General features: G+C 41.9%; 1 protein-coding gene across 1 annotated transcript; it reads right to left on the bottom strand.

Moving 5' to 3' along the window:
- Positions 1 to 4814: 4814 nt before the first annotated feature.
- LOC124127196 (sporozoite surface protein 2-like) lies at positions 4815 to 14343 on the bottom strand. Its single transcript, XM_046490645.2, has 4 exons — positions 14214 to 14343; positions 12066 to 12120; positions 9703 to 9810; positions 4815 to 5425 (listed from the first exon to the last, which is right to left on the bottom strand). The coding sequence occupies exons 1-4, from the start codon at positions 14220 to 14222 to the stop codon at positions 4863 to 4865; spliced, it is 735 nt and encodes a 244-aa protein (XP_046346601.2). The 5' UTR covers positions 14223 to 14343; the 3' UTR covers positions 4815 to 4862.
- Positions 14344 to 14563: the final 220 nt, after the last annotated feature.

Here is a 14563-nt window from a genome sequence, read left to right as displayed (position 1 = left end):
TAGTCTGCAATGCCACTGTTGTTTGTGTTTCACTAAGCAGTCGGAAATGACACTATTGGTTGTGCTTCATTAAACAGTCAGCAATGGCACTGTTGGCTGTGTTTCACTAAACAGTCTGTGATGCCAATGTTGGTTGTGCTTCACTAAACAGTCAGTAATGCCACTGTTGTTGTGCTTCATTAAACAGTCAGCAATGGCACTGTTGGTTGTGCTTCACTAAACAGTCAGTAATGACACTGTTGGTTGTGCTTCACTAAACAGTCCGTAATGACACTATTGGTTGTGCTTCACTAAACAGTCAGCAAGATCACTGTTGGTTGTGCTCCACTAAACAGTCAGTAATGCCACTGTTGGTTGTGCTTCACTAAACAGTCAGTAACGACACTGTTGGTTGTGTTTCACTTAACAGTCTGCAATGCCACTGTTGTTTGTGTTTCACTAACCAGTCAGTAATGACATTGTTGGTTGTGTTTCACTTAACAGTCTGGAATGCCACTGTTGTTTGTGTTTCACTAAGCAGACAGTAATGACACTGTTGGTTGTGCTTCATAAAACAGTCAGACACTGTTGGCTGTGCTTCAATAAACAGTCAGTGATGCCAATGTTGGTAGTGTTTCACTAACCAGTCGGTAATGCCACTTGTGGTTGTGGTTCACTAAAAAGTTAGTAATGGCACTGTTGGTTGTGCTTCACTAAACAGTCAGTAATTGCACTGTTGGTTGTGCTTCACTAAACAGTCAGTAATGACACTGTTGGTTGTGCTTCATTAAATAGTCAGCAATGGCACTGTTGGTTGTGCTTCACTAAGCAGACAGTAATGACACTATTGGTTGTGCTTCACTAAACAGTCAGCAATGGCACTATTGGCTATGCTTCACTAAACAGTCAGTAATGCCACTGTTGGTTGTGCTTCACTAAACAGTCAGTAATGACACTATTGGTTGTGTTTCACTTAACAGTCTGCAATGCCACTTTTGTTTGTGTTTCACTAAGCTCACTGTAATGACACTGTTGGTTGTGCTTCATAAAACAGTCAGCAATGGCACTGTTGACTGTGTTTCACTAAACAGTCAGTAATGACACTGTTGGTTGTGCTTCACTAAACAGACTGCAATGCCACTGTTGTTTGTGTTTCACTAAGCAGTCAGTAATGACACTGTTGGTTGTGTTTCACTAAATAGTCTGCAATGCCACTGTTGTTTGTGTTTCACTAAGCAGTCGGTAATGACACTATTGGTTGTGCTTCAATAAATAGTCAGCAATGGCACTGTTGGCTGTGTTTCACTAAACAGTCTGTGATGCCAATGTTGGTTGTGCTTCACTAAACAGTCAGTAATGCCACTGTTGTTGTGCTTCATTAAACAGTCAGCAATGGCACTGTTGGTTGTGCTTCACTAAACAGTCAGTAATGACACTGTTGGTTCTGCTTCACTAAACAGTCAGTAATGACACTATTGGTTGTGCTTCACTAAACAGTCAGCAAGAGCACTGTTGGTTCTGCTCCACTAAACAGTCAGTAATGACACTATTGGTTGTGCTTCACTAAACAGTCAGCAATGGCACTATTGGCTATGCTTCACTAAACAGTCAGTAATGCCACTGTTGGTTGTGCTTCACTAAACAGTCAGTAATGACACTATTGGTTGTGTTTCACTTAACAGTCTGCAATGCCACTTTTGTTTGTGTTTCACTAAGCTCACTGTAATGACACTGTTGGTTGTGCTTCATAAAACAGTCAGCAATGGCACTGTTGACTGTGTTTCACTAAACAGTCAGTAATGACACTGTTGGTTGTGCTTCATTAAACAGTCAGCAATGGCACTGTTGGTTGTGCTTCACTAAAGAAACTGTAATGGCACTGTTGGTTGTGCTTCACTAAACAGTCAGTAATGCCACTGTTGCTTGTGCTTCACTAAACAGTCAGTAATGACACTATTGATTGTGTTTCACTAAACAGACTGCAATGCCACAGTTGGCAGTGTTTCACTAAACAGTCAGTAATGCCACTGTTGTTGTGTTTCACTAAACAGTCAGTAATGCCACTTGTGGTTGTGGGTCACTAAAGAGTCAGTAATGACACTATTGGTTGTGCTTCACTAAACAGTCAGTAATGACACTATTGGTTGTGCTTCACTAAGCAGTCAGTAATGCCACTGTTGATGTGCTTCATTAAACAGTCAGTAATGGCACTGTTGGTTGTGCTTCACTAAACTGTCAGTAATGCCACTTGTGGTTGTGGTTCACGAAAGAGTCAGTAATGGCACTGTTGGTTGTGCTTCACTAAACAGTCAGTAATGGCACTGTTGGTTGTGCTTCACTAAACAGTCAATAATGACAAAGTTGGTTGTGCTTCATTAAATAGTCAGCAATGGCACTGTTGGTTGTGCTTCATTTAACAGTCAGTAATGGCACTGTTGGTTGTGCTTCACTAAACAGTCAGTAATGCCACTTGTGGTTGTGGTTCACGAAAGAGTCAGTAATGGCACTGTTGGTTGTGCTTCACTAAACAGTCAGTAATGGCACTGTTGGTTGTGCTTCACTAAACAGTCAATAATGACAAAGTTGGTTGTGCTCCACTAAAGAGTCAGTAATGCCACTGTTGGTTGTGCTTCACTAAACAGTCAGTAATGACACTATTGGTTGTGTTTCACTAAACAGTCTGTGATGCCAATGTTGGTAGTGTTTCACTAACCAGTCTGCAATGCCACAGTTGGTTGTGCTTCATTAAACAGTCAGTAATGCCACTGTTGGTTGTGCTTCACTAAACAGTCAGTAATGACACTATTGGTTGTGCTTCATTAAACAGTCAGTAATGCCACTGTTGGTTGTGCTTCACTAAGCGGTCAGTAATGGCACTGTTTGTTGTGCTTCACTTAACAGTCAGTAATGACACTGTTGGTTGTGCTTCATTAAACAGTCAGTAATGCTACATTTGGTTATGCTTCACTAAACAGTCAGTAATGCCACTGTTGGTTGTGCTTCACTAAACAGTCAGCAATGACACTGTTGGTTGTGCTTCATTAAACAGTCAGCAATGGCACAGTTGGATGTGCTTCACTAAAATGTCTGTGATGCCTATGTTGTTTGTGCTTCACTAAACAGTCAGCAATGCCACAGTTGGATGTGCTTCACTAAACAGTCAGTAATGACACTATTGGTTGTGCTTCACTAAACAGTCTGTAATGACACTTTGGTTGTGCTTCATTAAACAGTCAGCAATGCCACATTTGGTTGTGCTTCACTAAACAGTCAGTAATGCCACATTTGGTTATGCTTCACTAAACAGTCAGTAATGACACTATTGGTTGTGCTTCACGAAACAGTCAGCAATGCCACCTTTGGTTTTGCTTCACTAAACAGTCAGCAATTCCACAGTTGGTTGTGCTTCACTAAACAGTCAGTAATGACACTATTGGTTGTGCTTCACTAAACAGTCAGCAATGACACTTTTGGTTGTGCTTCACTTAACAGTCAGCAATGGCACTGTTGGCTGTGTTTCACTAAACAGTCTGTGATGCCAGTGTTAGTAGTGTTTCACTAAACAGCCAGCAATGCCACGGTTAGTTGTGTTTCACTAAACAGTCAGTAATGCCACAGTTAGTTGTGTTTCACTAAACAGTCAGCAATGCCACAGTTGGCAGTGTTTCACTAAACAGTCAGCAATGCCACAGTTAGTTGTGTTTCACTAAACAGTCAGCAATGCCACAGTTGGCAGTGTTTCACTAAACAGTCAGCAATGCCACAGTTGGTTGTGCTTCATTAAACAGTCAGCAATGACACTGTTGGTAGTGTTTCACTAAAGAGTCAGCAATGTCACTGTTGGCAGTGTTTCACTAAACAGTCTGCAATGCCACTGTTTGCAGTGTTTCACTAAACAGTCAGCAATGCCACAGTTGGCAGTGCTTCATTAAACAGTCAGTAATCCCACATTTGGTTATACTTCATTAAACAGTCAGCAATGGCACTGTTGGCAGTGTTTCACTAAACAGTCAGCAATGCCACAGTTGGTTGTGCTTCACTAAACAGTCTGCAACGCCACAGTTGGTTGTGCTTCACTAAACAGTCAGCAGTGCCACTGTTGGCAGTGTTTCACTAAACAGTCAGCAATGCCACAGTTGTTTGTTTTCAATAAACAGTCAGTAATGGCATTGTTGGCTTTTTTCATTTAACAGTCTGGAATGCCAGAGTTGGTTGTGCTTCACTAAACAGTCAGCAGTGCCTTTGTTCGCTGTATTTCACTAAACAGTCTGCAGTGCCACTATTAGTAGTGTTTCACTAAACAGTCAGCAATGCCACTCCTGTTGGTTTTGCTTTACTAAACAGTCAGCAATGCCAGAGTTGGTTGTGCTTTACTAAACAGCCTGCAATGCCACTGTTGACTGTGCTTCACTAAACTGTCAGCAATGGCACAGTTGGTTGTGCTTTACTAAACAGTCAGCAATGCCACTGTTTGCTGTGCTTCACTAGACAGTCAGTAATGAAATGTTTCTTCTTCAGAATAGGGGCGGTCGGGTAGCCTAGTGGTTAAAGCGTTCGCTCGTCACGCCGAAGACCCGGGTTTGATTCCCGACATGGGTACAATGTGTGAAGCCCATTTCTGGTGTCCCCCGCCGTCATATTGCTGGAATATTGCTAAAAGCGGCGTAAAACCATACTCACTCTCTCTCTCTCTCTCTCTCTCTCTCTCTCTCTCTCTCTCTCTCTCTCTCTCTCTCTCTCTCTCTCTCTCTCTCTCTCTCTCTCTCTCTCTTACATACACACACACACATACACACACACACACACACAAACACACAAAACAACAAACTCGCAGCATATGTTGACCATTTATTGGTTACGAAATAACATTTAGTGCTGGTATTTCATCCAATCAGACTCAGCTTCATCCTTAGTAGGATAGTATTGACTGCATCAGGGGAGCCAAGCTGGAGGATGTAGTAAGGTGTCGATGCAATTAGGTGGATAGTGGAATTGGCATCAACTTCCTTGATAGCAACAACAAATACCTCAGCTTTGGCTTTCAGATCACCAATACTGGCAGCAATGGCCTCCCGGTCCTCCCTTGTGGTGTACCCATCGGTAAACATGATGACCTTGTTGTCAGCGTCATTGCGGTCGCCGTTGAAAATTGTATTAGTTGCCAGCTTGATGGCATCGCCAATGTTCGTAGAGGGACCCTCTTCGTATGTCTGCTGTTGGAGAGCTGCCAGCACACCCGACTTGTTGTTGTTATATTCAGTGAATCTGAATACCACTCTCGCGTTTGAAGAAAACGCTATCAATGCAACGTTAACATCATCACGGCCTATGGTGAAAGAGTTTACCATACTCTCTTGGAATCGTTTCATTTCGTTAAAGTTGGGTATGCCGATGGAGCGTGAAACATCTTCTACAATCAGGATGTCTAGGTTCTGGTCATTGGGGGCTGGAAAATAAACGTGCAATATGTAAAGATTGTTACAGTGTTACACATATATAGATAACATATAAAGATATATAGATGGATGGATTTGTAAATATAAGCGATTAAGGGAAGGGATGGCTGGCTCTATTGTCTGACATGATTCTTCGTGTGAGGGTGTCAATTCCGCGAATTTCTTGTTTTGGCCAATAAATAACACCAAAAGAATACAAAAGGACAGGTACAGCATAACTATTTGTGGCTTTAACTTTAAGGCGAGCATTCACTCCAGATCTTCTTTAGTCTACATTTATATTCTGACCGAAACTTTTCCTTGATATGGGCATATTGGAGTTTATAATTATTATTGACACTAAATGTATTGAGCATCTTCCGCATATGCTGCTGATACAACTACCACTACTTCCGCTACCAAAAGAAGTCCTCAATCGAGAGTGCAATTTCTATGACTAGTGTTACTGAACTACTGTTCATAGAGGTGACAATTGTGAAAGTTGTTTTTAATTCTGATAATCAGGGCATGGTCTTCATGACAGTTTTAGAAGGGTGGAAATCAGTGTCTGCACACCATGCCAGATTTTGGAAGGTAGTAATCAGAGTGTGCACACCATGAAGGTTTTTGGAGGTTGTTAATCAGTGTTTGGACGGAATAGGTGTTTGTTAAGGGTGGTAATTAGTGTGTGAACGCCATGACGGTTTGTAAAAGGTGATAATCAGGTTATGGTCCCTATGACAGCTTCAAAGGGGTGATAATCAGAATATGGTTTCCATAATTGTTCCGAATAAGGGCAAGTATTGGTTTCGTCTCACGACGTTTCAATGGGCTGAACATCAGGGTATACGCGCGACGACAGTTCTTCATGTATGAACATCAGTGTATACCTGCCATGACAGTTCTTCATGCATGAACATCAGGGTATATCCGCCATGACAGTTCTTCATGTATGAACATCAGGGTATATCCGCCATGCCAGTTCTTCATGTATGAACATCAGGGTATATCCGCCATGCCAGTTCTTCATGTATGAACATCAGGGTATATCCGCCATGACAGTTCTTCATGCATGAACATCAGGGTATATCCGCCATGACAGTTCTTCATGCATGAACATCAGGGTATACCTGCCATGACAGTTCTTCATGTATGAACATCAGGGTATACCTGCCACCACAGTTCTTCATGCATGAACATCAGGGTATACCTGCCATGACAGTTCTTCATGCATGAACATCAGGGTATACCTGCCATGACAGTTCTTCATGCATGAACATCAGGGTATATCCGCCATGACAGTTCTTCATGCATGAACATCAGGGTATAACCGCCATGACGGTTCTTCATGCATGAACATCAGGGTATACCTGCCATGACAGTTCTTCATGTATGAACATCAGGGTATATCCGCCATGACAATTCTTCATGCATGAACATCAGGGTATATCTGCCATGACAGTTCTTCATGCATGAACATCAGGGTATACCTGCCATGACAGTTCTTCATGCATGAACATTAGGGTATACCTTCCATGACAATTCTTCATGCATGAACATCAGGGTATACCTGCCATGACAGTTCTTCATGCATGAACATCAGGGTATACCTGCCATGACAGTTCTTCATGCATGAACATTAGGGTATACCTTCCATGACAATTCTTCATGCATGAACATCAGGGTATACCTGCCATGACAGTTCTTCATGCATGAACATCAGGGTATACCTGCCATGACAGTTCTTCATGTATGAACATCAGGGTATACCTGCCATGACAGTTCTTCATGCATGAACATCAGGGTATATCCGCCATGACAGTTCTTCATGCATGAACATCAGGGTATACCTGTCATGACAGTTCTTCATGTATGAACATCAGGGTATATCCGCCATGACAGTTCTTCATGTATGAACATCAGGGTATATCCACCACCACGGTTCTTCATGTATGAACATCAGGGTATACCTGCCATGACAATTCTTCATGCATGAACATCAGTTTATATCTGCCATGACAGTTCTTCATGCATGAACATCAGGGTATAACCACCATGACAGTTCTTCATGCATGAACATCAGGGTATATCTGCCATGACAATTCTTCATGTATGAGCATCAGGGTATATCCGCCATGACAATTCTTCATGTATGAACATCATGTATATCCGCCATGACAGTTATTCATGCATGAACATCAGGGTATATCCGCCATGACAGTTCTTCATGCATAAACATCAGGGTATATCTGCCATGACAGTTCTTCATGCATGAACATCAGGGTATACCTGCCATGACAGTTCTTCATGCATGAACATTAGGGTATACCTTCCATGACAATTCTTCATGCATGAACATCAGGGTATACCTGCCATGACAGTTCTTCATGCATGAACATCAGGGTATACCTGCCATGACAGTTCTTCATGCATGAACATCAGGGTATACCTGCCATGACAGTTCTTCATGCATGAACATCAGGGTATACCTGCCATGACAGTTCTTCATGCATGAACATCAGGGTATACCTGCCATGACAGTTCTTCATGTATGAACATCAGGGTATATCCGCCATGACAGTTCTTCATGCATGAACATCAGGGTATACCTGCCATGACAGTTCTTCATGCATGAACATCAGGGTATACCTGCCATGACAGTTCTTCATGTATGAACATCAGTGTATACCCACCATGACAGTTCTTCATGCATGAACATCAGGGTATACCTGCCATGACAGTTCTTCATGCATGAACATCAGGGTATACCTGCCATGACAGTTCTTCATGTATGAACATCAGGGTATATCCGCCATGACAGTTCTTCATGCATGAACATCAGGGTATACCTGCCATGACAGTTCTTCATGCATGAACATCAGGGTATACCTGCCACGACAGTTCTTCATGTATGAACATCAGGGTATACCTGCCATGACAGTTCTTCATGCATGAACATCAGGGTATACCTGCCATGACAGTTCTTCATGCATGAACATCAGGGTATACCTGCCATGACAGTTCTTCATGCATGAACATCAGGGTATACCTGCCATGACAGTTTTTCATGTATGAACATCAGGGTATATCCGCCATGACAGTTCTTCATGTATGAACATCAGGGTATATCCGCCATGACAGTTCTTCATGCATGAACATCAGGGTATACCTGCCATGACAGTTCTTCATGCATGAACATCAGGGTATACCTGCCATGACAGTTCTTCATGCATGAACATCAGGGTATACCTGCCATGACAGTTCTTCATGCATGAACATCAGGGTATACCTGCCATGACAGTTCTTCATGTATGAACATCAGGGTATACCTGCCATGACAGTTCTTCATGTATGAAAATAAGGGTGTGGTCGTTATCAGATTTTTGAATGCGTGAACATCATGGTATGGATGCCAAAACAGATTTTAGGGGGCGAAAATCAGAGTGTGGACAACATGACACTTTCGAGGGATTGAAAATCAGGTAGTGGTCGGAATAACAGGATAGTTTTGAAGGGCTCAGAACCAGGGTATTGTCCCTATGGCAGTTTCGAGTGCTTGAAAATCAAGGTTTGGACGCAAAAACAGTTTTGGAGGGTTGAATATAAGTGCCCGGTCACTCCGAGAGTTTTGCATGGGTGAGAATAAGGATGTAGTTTAGAATGGGTGGAAGCCAAGATAGGCATGCAAAAACAGTTTTGAGGGGGTTAAGATCAGGGCGTGCACAACATAACAATTTACAGGGGTGAAAATCAGTGGATGGTATCCATAACAGTTCATGGGTGTAATTCTTGATGTGGTCTTGATGTGAACTCCATGACATTTCTTAAAGAGTAATAATCAGGGTGTGAACGCCATGCCATTTCTTAAAGCGTGATAATCAAGGTGTGAACGCAATGACAGTTTTTAAAGGGTCATAAACAGGTTGTGGTCGCTATGACAGTTTCAAGTGGGTGAAAATCAGGGTATGGTTTCATACCAGTTCCAAATGATGGAAAATAAGGCATCAATGGGCTGAAAATCAGGATATGATCGCCATGATAGTTCCAAAAGGGTGAATCTCTGGGTGTGGCTGCTATCACAGTTTCGAAGTGGTAGTTATCAGTGTGTGAACGCCATGACAGTTTTTAAATGGTGATAATCAAGCTGGAATACTGCTGAGTGCGGCGTCATACAGCAAACAAAAAAAAAAAACAAAAAAAAATCTCACACGCCATCATATAGCATAAAAACTCTCTTAAAAGATGCGTTGAAGAGAGCTCATTCCATCGTGGCCATTCTGAAACCTACCTGTACACCTGGAACCATGAAAACCAAACAGACACTGACACCTGAAGCCACGAACCAGAGGGATGCATGTGCCCCCATTAGCACAAAGTTTCGGAACACGGCAGAAGTCTGCAAAATAAAATATGAAGCTTAATTAGTTTCAAGAAAGTGTTTCAAAATAAGAATAAAAGATTCAAAGGCAACATCTATGCAAATGCTTAAGGGTTTTTGAAGGTTACTAATCAGCATCTGAACGCCATGACAGTTTCTTTTACTGTTATAATCAAGGTGTGGTCGCCATGCTAGTTTTTAAAGGGAGATAATCAGGATGTGGTCGCCATGTCAGTTTTTAAATGGTAATCAGTGTGTAAACGACATGACAGTTTGGAAAGGGTGATAAGCAGGTGTGGTCGCCAAGCCAGTTTTTGAAGATGGTAATGAGTGTCTGAACGCCATGATAGTTGTTAAAGGCTGGTAATCAGTGTGTAAAGACATGCCCGTTTGTACAGGGTGATAATCAGGTTGCGGTGGCCATAAAACTTCCAAATGAGGGACAATCAGGGTATGGTCGCTTTGAATGTTGCGAATTGGTGGAAATCATGGTTAGGTCGTTATGAATGTGTCAAATAGGTGCAAATCAAGATATGTTTTTTGAGGGGGTAAGATTCATGGTGTGATCGCTGTGAAAGTTTAGAATGGGTGTAAACCAAGGTATGGACGCCAAAACAGTAATGAGGGGGTCAAAGTCAGAAAGTCGACAACATGACAGTTTCTCAGGAGTGAATATCAGGATGCGGTCATAATGACAATTTCAAAGGTTTCAAAATTCTGAATGCGGTTACCGTGACAGTTTTGAAGGGGTCAGAATCAGCGTATTGTCTCTGTGACATTTTCGAAAAGGTAAAAATCTGGGTATGGACAACAAAACAGTTTTGAGGGGAATTTCGAAGAGGTGAACATCAGGGTGTGTTTGACATGACAGTTTCAAAGGGGTGAAAATCAGTGTGTGGCTACCATCACCGTTTCTATGGAGAACAAATCAGGTATTAGCGGGTCGGGGGTTGTCGACATGTCCTATTCACAGGCGAATCAAGATACTGTATGTACCTCAACGACGACAGGACATGTTTGGAGGAGCAACTACGATACACAAACTGTACAATTGTCGAACCGATCTTGTGAACTTCAGGTGCTGATTGGTTTCATTGACTCAGTGGACGCAGTGGGTGTTTGCTGCTAAAAAGGGTTTCAAGTATATTCAAGCCATGAAAAATGTGATTTCTATGTGCAACCAGACAACTTTGATATTTCTCTTAGTAAAAAATCTCCTTAAAATAGTACATGACCATTGGTCTGAAACGCGGTGGGTGAGATAGTCACTTTATGAAGTACCAAGTGAGTTCAAGATAAATATCGTTGCCAGTCGCCATACTGGAAAATACAAAACATCATCCATCGTAATCACAATCTCATTAAAATCAGATCTTAGTTCTCGCTATTGACATCCCATTACCGGTCGTGTCAGAACGACCTTTCATCCGACCAATATAAAGCATCGCTTACCAGATCATGAAAGTGACAGTCGGAATGTATTTTGTAATCATGCAACCTCGAAAACGTTACCAAAGTATTCCGAACGGCAGTTACGGCCCGTACGACTTATACCGTCAAATTGATCGTCTATCTCACGCTTCCGTGGGATAAACATTTGAATGGCGGAGGCGTTGCACAGAACGTAGGAAGCACTGCCATACAATCTCAACCATATATCAGACATTCCAAAATGTTCGTTTGTTCAGTTCAAAATTTAAATCGAGAACTGTTTCGATATATTTTCAAGCGTAGACGGACATGGAAGTCGCCAGTTTGAAATGAGTGACGTAAAGCTTCTTATTGGCTGATGTCAATTTCTTGTTAGTCATTTTAGTCGTCGGTCAAAGTTCGCAAAAGGTCGTTCTGACGTGACCCGTATTGTGATGTCCTCAGAAATTTGTTTAGCGGCAGCGAGAACTTGGATCTGATTTTGATGAATTTGCAATCACAACCTTCTTCTCCTCAGAAACCACGTGATCAATGTAGCTAAAGCTTCACACTTTTCTTCCCACCAATGATGACACCTGAATTTGTCAAGATGTTTGGATCCGATTGTTTTCGATATAGGGATATTACAGTAGGTCTATAATACCATTCATTTATCATAATAATGCGGATCTTTGATCACTTCTGGTTCAATATCTGGACGCCAATGTTTCGCACTTAACTTAATTTGAAGAGCTAATGATTTAGTTCAAATTTGTTGTTGTTAGTTATTCCATAGAATAACACGTAAAGCGTCAATAGGGCAAGAGATATGCGATACATGTGAGCGACAGTAACCAACTTACGCCTTTGGCAGCACGATTGACAAATCAGCAGGAGAAGCAGCAGTATTATCGGATCCTTGAAGAATCAACATTTGAAACAATTGAAAGTCTGATTCAAAATTAAAGCAATTAAATTTTATAAAAAATCGAGGCAGGCAAACCGGTGGTTGACATAAGTGGTGAGATTTGTTTTCTGTCAATTCTCAGCAGCAGTATCACATGAAAATACGAGCCCAAACGATATATAATACATTAACTGCGGGGCAAAAGAAAGTTTGTTTTTTATGTAATTGAAATTTTGTAAAAGGTAATCTGTGGCTGAGTAATTTTGTGTAAAAATGATTTAAAGGTTCGAAATGAATTTGCAACCACTTGACCACTGCCATGTTTGAAATGTTGTACATTTCAGCGGAAAATCGTAATACATTTATTAAATACTCATCGTCATTGTTTTTTTAAAAGTTATATATGAAGTAATGCATGATAATACAACCATCTCCAAGTATTCTTTCAGCGCTGATAACGTGTCAGTTCAGTTCATTTTTTTTATGTATACTCAACAACAAAAGTTCCCCTGACACCAATATTTTAGTATATTTTTCAAACAAGTAAAGTTTGGTTTTCCATATTGTAGTACATGTATGGAATCAAGTCACAAAAACGCAACTGCTACAGAAAAGCAAGCATTCCATGCAAAAGAAAGTTGACTTTTATACAAGCCCAATGCATATCACTACCCAAAATGGGTATAAAAACATGTGCGTTAACGGGATTCTATATGCATTGTTTAGCATCGTGCTGACAACAGCAACTCAGAAAAACAACAAAATTACGCAATTATTCAACATTACGAAATGCCATGCCTGTCCGAAAATGAGCGTCTGCGAGCCATTGGTATGCTTGAAGCAGGATCTTGATGTTGCAAGACAATTTAACGTCCACAGAAGCACCATTTGGTGTTTATGGCAACATTGGCAACAGACGAATGCAGTCAGAGACCATCCTCGCGAGATCGGAGTGGCAGGCCACGCGTAACCAATAATCGACAAGACAACTGGATTCAAACAACACACCTACGATATATCGATTTCAGCCAGTAACAATGACTGCAAGAAGCATCCATGGCCTTTGACGAATATCTTCACAAACCGTACGTCGTCGCCTCAGATGTGCAGGGATTGTCGCCAGAAGACCCGCCAGACGTCCCATTAGGACAGGAAATCACCGCCAAGCACGTCTACAGTGGTGCAGACAGCGTCTACGCTGGACGGCCATGCAGTGGGGACAAGTTCTATTAACTGACGAGTCTCGTTCTCACCTCAGCCACAGCGATGGACGGATTCGAGTGTACCGACGTCGAGGTGAACGTTACGTCAATCATTGTGTCATGGAAGAAGATCGGTTCGGGAGCAGCAGCGTTATGGTATGGGGTGGGATAACAGCAAGACAGAGGACCCGTTTGATATTGGTTGAGGGAAATCTCAATGACTGCGACGAGATTATCGGCCCTGTTGTTCTACCGTTTTCGCGTCGTCATGGCCAAGTTTCATGTTTCAACATAACAACGCCCGGCCTCATATTGCTTGACTTGTTCAGGATTATCTTCAACAAAACAACGTGAATGTCATCCCCTAGCCGGCTCACTTCCCTGATCTTTCACCAATCGAGCACATGTAGGATGAGAGGGATCGGCGCCTTCGACGTCAACCACGTGTTTCACAGACACTCCAGGAACTTCGAAACATGCTACAGCAGATATGGACAGATATCCCACAGGACTTTCTGTAACATCTTCTCCATTCCATGAGACGAAGATGTGTTGCTTGCATCGCAACCAGAGGTGGACACACACGCTATTGATTTGTTAGTTGACATGTTGGCATGTTCATGGCAAGTCAGCATGGCAAATTAAACCATTTGAACACTTTCAGGAGTCCTTTATCTGTTGCAAACCGCAATTGTTTCAGATTTGGTAAAAAACATATCTGTGCATTAAATCTTATTCAATGTCACAGGAACTTTTGTTGTTCGGTATATATATTCACCTCCTTTCCACTGTTATCCCCTTTCCAGCTCTTGGCTTAAATACCCGCACATAGCGTAGGTTCCCCTGCAGAATGTGATTTAGTTAGCCTTATCTATAACTTTATAACACAGAAAACAACTTACCTTCTGCATTGTCAAGAGTTGTACCCAGTGTGGTGCTGCTGCGAGTGACGGAATGGTTTTATATGCTGGAGTTGATGTGTAACATGTGTAGCCACTGAAATAGCTTGGCTGGTCCCACTGCAAACACGAAAACGTCGTTATTTTCCGTATATGGTCATTGGGAAATAACGTTTTTTGGACGCTTTCACAACATTGGTTTTCTGTCCAAAAAACGTCGTTATTTGTCATGGAAAATTACTGCGAATGAACGATTTTTATCAAGCTCCTCCCTCTTCAGCGTAAACCAGCGTCTACCGGTATTGCTCGTTTTCGGCCTTCATTGGTCAGCTCTTGCGTGTTGTTACAGGCCG

The sequence above is a fragment of the Haliotis rufescens genome, unplaced genomic scaffold, assembly GCF_023055435.1.
Source record: "Haliotis rufescens isolate VD_foot unplaced genomic scaffold, xgHalRufe1.0.p SCAF_24, whole genome shotgun sequence".
Lineage (NCBI taxonomy): Eukaryota > Metazoa > Mollusca > Gastropoda > Lepetellida > Haliotidae > Haliotis > Haliotis rufescens.
This window is presented reverse-complemented; position numbering and strand designations above follow the sequence as displayed.